This window comes from Octodon degus, unplaced genomic scaffold (genome assembly GCF_000260255.1).
Source record: "Octodon degus isolate 3935 unplaced genomic scaffold, OctDeg1.0 scaffold00002, whole genome shotgun sequence".
In the NCBI taxonomy this organism is placed as follows: Eukaryota; Metazoa; Chordata; class Mammalia; order Rodentia; family Octodontidae; genus Octodon; species Octodon degus.
The window spans coordinates 10,849,550-10,854,534 of record NW_004524578.1 but is presented as its reverse complement, the minus strand read 5'-3'; the positions used below and the strand labels follow the sequence as shown (position 1 = coordinate 10,854,534).

The window sequence follows — 4,985 nt, the reverse complement described above, 5'->3', positions numbered from 1 at the left end:
CTATAAAATATTTCTTTTTATACTGACACCTCCTGTTCTCTTGACCTTCCTTAACCCTTAGGAAATCATGGAAAATTTAAGAATACGGTGCAAGGCCTGCGGATTGAAGCAAAACTAAATTAGATCAAATGCAGCTTGAGAAACGCTCGTGCTCTTTTTGCATTTATCTCTTTCAACTTTAACACCCACAATTTATTAAGTGAGACTGTGTATTGCAGCAGAAGCTTCGAATCCTGTTTGGACAGCGTTGAGGAAGGAAGCCAGGTCTTGATGGGGCACCCCCTTCCTCTTAGCCAGTGGCCAGGAAAGCCATCATATTGCATAAAAGCTATTCAATCTGCGAGAGGTGGGGTGGTTTTGGGAAGGAAGGTGACCTCTCCCTTGTAGCAGGGAATTGCTGTGCTCCCTTGTGACTTGGTCAGCTCATTTCCCCCGCTGTTTATAAGAACTTGTGTGAATGCTCGCGGTGACAGCAATCATCATTTAAAATACGGCTCCTTTTCCATGTGGTGGAATCTCCTAAATGGGGTAAACTGTGGATCGTGGCAATTCCAAAGTAGAATGTTAGACAATCTTCCGTTTTGCTGAGGCCCTGCTAATATTAATGTGTACGTTCTTAAAAGCCAGAAGTGCAGTCAGTACATATATACCACTGCCGTGTGTCGTGAAAGCGCGTCTTCTGTCTAATCTGAAAAGTGTGATGAAATCCAGTGAATTAAGCATGTTTTTGTCTGGCAGTCTTCATGCCTTTCTAGTTTCTAAAATGAAACAGGATCTGTCTCATATGCTGGGGTCTGCAGGTAGCTTAAGGTTTGGCACTGCAAACCTGTTCACTTTGAACATTTACTGATACCTTGACTAGTTGGAATGACTTTGAATTTTGACCTGAATTTTAGCATGATTTTATTTGTTTATTTTACATTGTTTTCTGGTTAGTATCCTACAGATTACTGTATACAAAGCAGCCTCTGTATTAATTTCTTTAACATACTTAATAGAATATCTTTATATTCTGTAATTGATTTTAGATCAATAGTTTTAGACTACTGCTTTCATGTCTGCCTTTCACACAGTTTTTTCTAATGTCAGCACCTTAACTTCCAATGATATGTTTGTCAAAATGTAAAACAAATAGCACTGGTGTGTTTTTAGTAGTTAAACTCTGATTTTATTTGGATTTCACCAGATTGAGGGCTGATATCCCTTTTCTGTTCTAGGGTACAATTAACTGTATTTAGTCATCTTATCTTTTTAATCTCTTCTGATTTATGATGAACTTAGTCTTTATTCTTTCCCATGACCTTGACATTCATGAGGAATATTGCCCCAAGGCTTTGTAGAATATTTGTTATTTTTGAAGATATGAAAACATCTAACTGCTGTGTTTTATAAAAGGGAAGTGTAGTTCAGTCATGATTTGTACCAATAATTTTCTATTACTATACTGGTTTTGACCTGATGAATATTACTTTCTCTTCTTATCAATTACAGTAGCACTCTATAATTAAAAATTGATTTGTGAAGGGTTTAGTACGTGTTTAATATTTGTTTTTTTCTGTTCATCATTCTACATTCTCAACTTTGCCGAAGTTAGTTGTGCTTATTCCATTTAAACCACAAACAAAATTTCCAGCAATGAATGTCTCATCTCTTATTTTAACAGATTAGAGATGGAGAGCCAAATTGTTATGTGTTGAAGAACAAAGATTTAGAACAAGCCTTTAAGGGAGTTATTTACTTAGAAATGGATCTCATATATAATCCGGTAAGTCTCCTTTGACCAAACCTCCCAGCTTTGGTGTACTTAAAATAAAAGGCCTTCATAGTTAAAGAAATATACACTATTTCAGAAAGTTTACCACTAGAGAAAACAGCAAACACTTTATAAATTTAACTGTAAAACCTGTCCTGAGCATCCCCACTTGCAAGTTGTATTAACCTTACTGTGCCAGCTAAAGTGAATATATTTAGTTAACAATAAACCCAAATGTCAATAAAAAATAAAAATACAGGGGAAAATAGGTTTCATATAACATTAACACACAGAAATTTATATAAACCTATATGTATTCATATATAATTTATGATATATATTCAAATAATTCTCTGTAAATTTTATGTCCTAAAAGTGGTACAGGAGATATGTATATCTGAGTGTGACATAACATATAATATATTTACTAATAATATCTGTACTATAAAATCTGGCCTATATATATATATGTATATCACATTTTTACTTTTATATATAATAAATTTTATACCTATGTATTTGCTCATTTTCAGTAGTATTAGAAATATGAGCACAGTGTTTAGAATAAGAGTATGTTTCTTTTATTTTCTTCCTTTTTCTCCTTTTCCTTTCAAGGAAATCATATGTTCAGGTTACAAATTATATGTCCCCTTGTCTCCTGATACCTTGAGTATAGATTATACTGACAGATTATTTTTAATCTCAGGTAAAATGTGGGCTTAAGGGGACAGAAGGTTGATCTTTAAATTGAAAGTATTCCAGTTAATTTTATTCTTTCCTTCTTCTGGTGGTTTATACAAGTCACCAAGTCACAGTGAGCCTCAGTTTATTTTCTGTAGAATGGGACTACTATGGCTCATTGGCTTTTAGCTCATTGAAAGAAAACGAGATTCTCTGTGGAAGTATTGGTTTCCACCCACATACTGAAAGCTACTCTTCACATCAGGTATCACTGATAAAATCCTAGTTTAAGAATACACTAGAAAGAGGCTTTCGCTTTTGGAGACACTGGTTTAAGAGTTGTGCCCTTCGTTTTCTGGAGTGGTTCAAAATACACCCATGAGGAGTTAGCCAAATAGTGATGACATTCTCACAGCTGAGTCTGACACCCAGGGTCTCCCATAGATGAGATTCCCCAAGCACTACAGGACCGAGGACACTGTGGCATTGCCTCTCCTTTGTGCCTGGACCTGAGGGTCAGAGGTATCCATGTCTCCACTTTTCCCAGTTACTAAGAAGCAAAATGAAGTCCATACAAATGCTGCCCCTTTAAACAGTGCTATCTTTCTAGGTCAAGGCCAGTATTAGGACCTTTGCTCCCAGAGAAAAGCGCTTTATTGAAGATAACCGCAAGCTGTCCAAAAAGGTAGGTTCATACAGTACCGGAAGTGGCGCATGACTACACTGAGTCATAGAACTACACCCAGAAACAAGGATGTCTTGATCAGGACTTGTGTGTTTGTCTCCTCTTTTCCTCTCCTTTCAGATCCAGTTGTCTCCCCTTATTTCCCCAAACAAGTACTTCAGGATGAAAACCTATAGCCTATGTCGGGGATGGAGCAGAAAGTGCCCACCCTCCAGCTTCCTCAGAGATCATTCCCTAATTATTCCTGCCACGAAGCATCCGTGGCCTCCTGAATTTGCTTCTTCACACCCCTGTCCATCTCTGGGTTTAAAATGTCCAGAAGGTGCTCTGCCTGTGGAGTGGATCAGGCATTCAACCAGTGCATGTTTGGAGAATTTTTGTCCCCTCACCATATTTGTGCTGTCCAAGCATGGGGTGTGTTAGCATTTTATCTCCTATTGACTTAAGTATCTCTTTCTCTGCTCATTGCCCTAAACTTTTCTTGCATCAGTGCAAGTCTATGTGAAGAAAAAGGGACTCGTCAGGGAAGTTTCACCATCACCACCACCACCACCATCATCATCATCATCATCATCATCATCATCATCATCATTATCATCATCATCATCATTGTTTTATGACCCTTTTGTGGTTGTTGTCCAGAGGTTCTCCCTGTCCTCTTTAGGCACAGCTCAGAATTTTAGTCCATACCCATTGTCCTTCAGAGTGCAGCAAAGAACAAAGTGTCCCCCTTCAGGCATTTATTACTTCCCCCACTTCCTGTGAGTAGACAGCTGTGGATGACACAAAGCAGTTAAATATAAAGGCACCTTATCACCCTTCTGTTTCCCATGAACTTCTGGGCATACTTGGAAAAGGCCTCCAGAGTCTTCTAAAAGGAAGCATCTGTATGGGCTTTTCTCTTTTTTTTCTCCACTACCCCTATCATTGAAGCATTGAGTGTAATATTTATTTTGTGTAATATGAGAAAATGTCTCATTATTGCTGCTTTATGCTCTAGCTACTTGAAAGTTAAAACCTGGGTTGAGGTAGGTAACTACATTACAAACAAATGGAAGTTAATATACCTATAAGTGGGAGACTAAAATTTCCCATACAAAAAGAGACCCGGATGTGGGCTGGCTTTGGGCACAGAGAGGAGTGAGGGGTGGTGGGATGAAATCCTGGGGTGTGGCAAGACCCTCTCCACAGGCCTTTCACATTTACTTCCCCCAAGTGTTCATCCAGCTGAAACTTGTGCTTATGGCTCACGTACTTATAAACGCCTGCTATATGACAGCTATTTTTGTGAGACCCTTAATTTTCATGGCCGCTGTAATGTTGGACCTACTATCGGTGTTTGGTGACTGTGGAAAAGAGACTTCCACAGGCTTACACAGGTAGGAAGTGGGAGAGCTCGATACTTCGGGAAGAGATGAGCCATCATCAGTGTCAATAGACCAATGGCGTGCAAGCGCAACAGGCCTGCAGAGCCCTGTGTGTCAGTTCAGGAGCCAAGTGACCATCCAATTAACCCAGCCTTGGAGAACAGTGTTTTCTTTTTTTTTTTTTCTAAACTCAATCCTCAGTATTTGGGTTGAATTGCAGCATTGGGACTTTGCAATAAATAAGTGAGTTTGGGCACTTGGCCTCTAAAAGTTTCACCATTGCTGTCTATAATATTGTATGTTTCCACTATTTATCAAATTGTTTCCACATTACATGTCAACACTCATTCCCATTCTGTCTCTGTCTCTGTTTCTTTCAAGGTCTGCCTCTGTATTTTTCTCTGCCTCTGTCTGTCTGTCTGTCTGTCTGTGCGTGCCCGCCCGACCATCCTCTCTCTCTCTCTCTCTCTCTCTCTCTCTCTCTCTCTCTCTCTCTCTC

General features: G+C 39.0%; 1 protein-coding gene across 1 annotated transcript in view; it reads left to right on the top strand.

The window, feature by feature from the left end:
* The window catches only part of Mctp2 (multiple C2 and transmembrane domain containing 2), a 260,991-nt gene that overhangs the window by 165,092 nt on the left and 90,914 nt on the right, over positions 1-4,985 (top strand). The window contains exons 15-17 of the mRNA XM_004623453.2: positions 1,664-1,765; positions 3,045-3,132; positions 3,893-3,921. Of these exons, the coding sequence (XP_004623510.1) occupies positions 1,664-1,765; positions 3,045-3,132; positions 3,893-3,921 (219 nt within the window). The remainder of the gene's footprint in view (positions 1-1,663; positions 1,766-3,044; positions 3,133-3,892; positions 3,922-4,985) is intronic.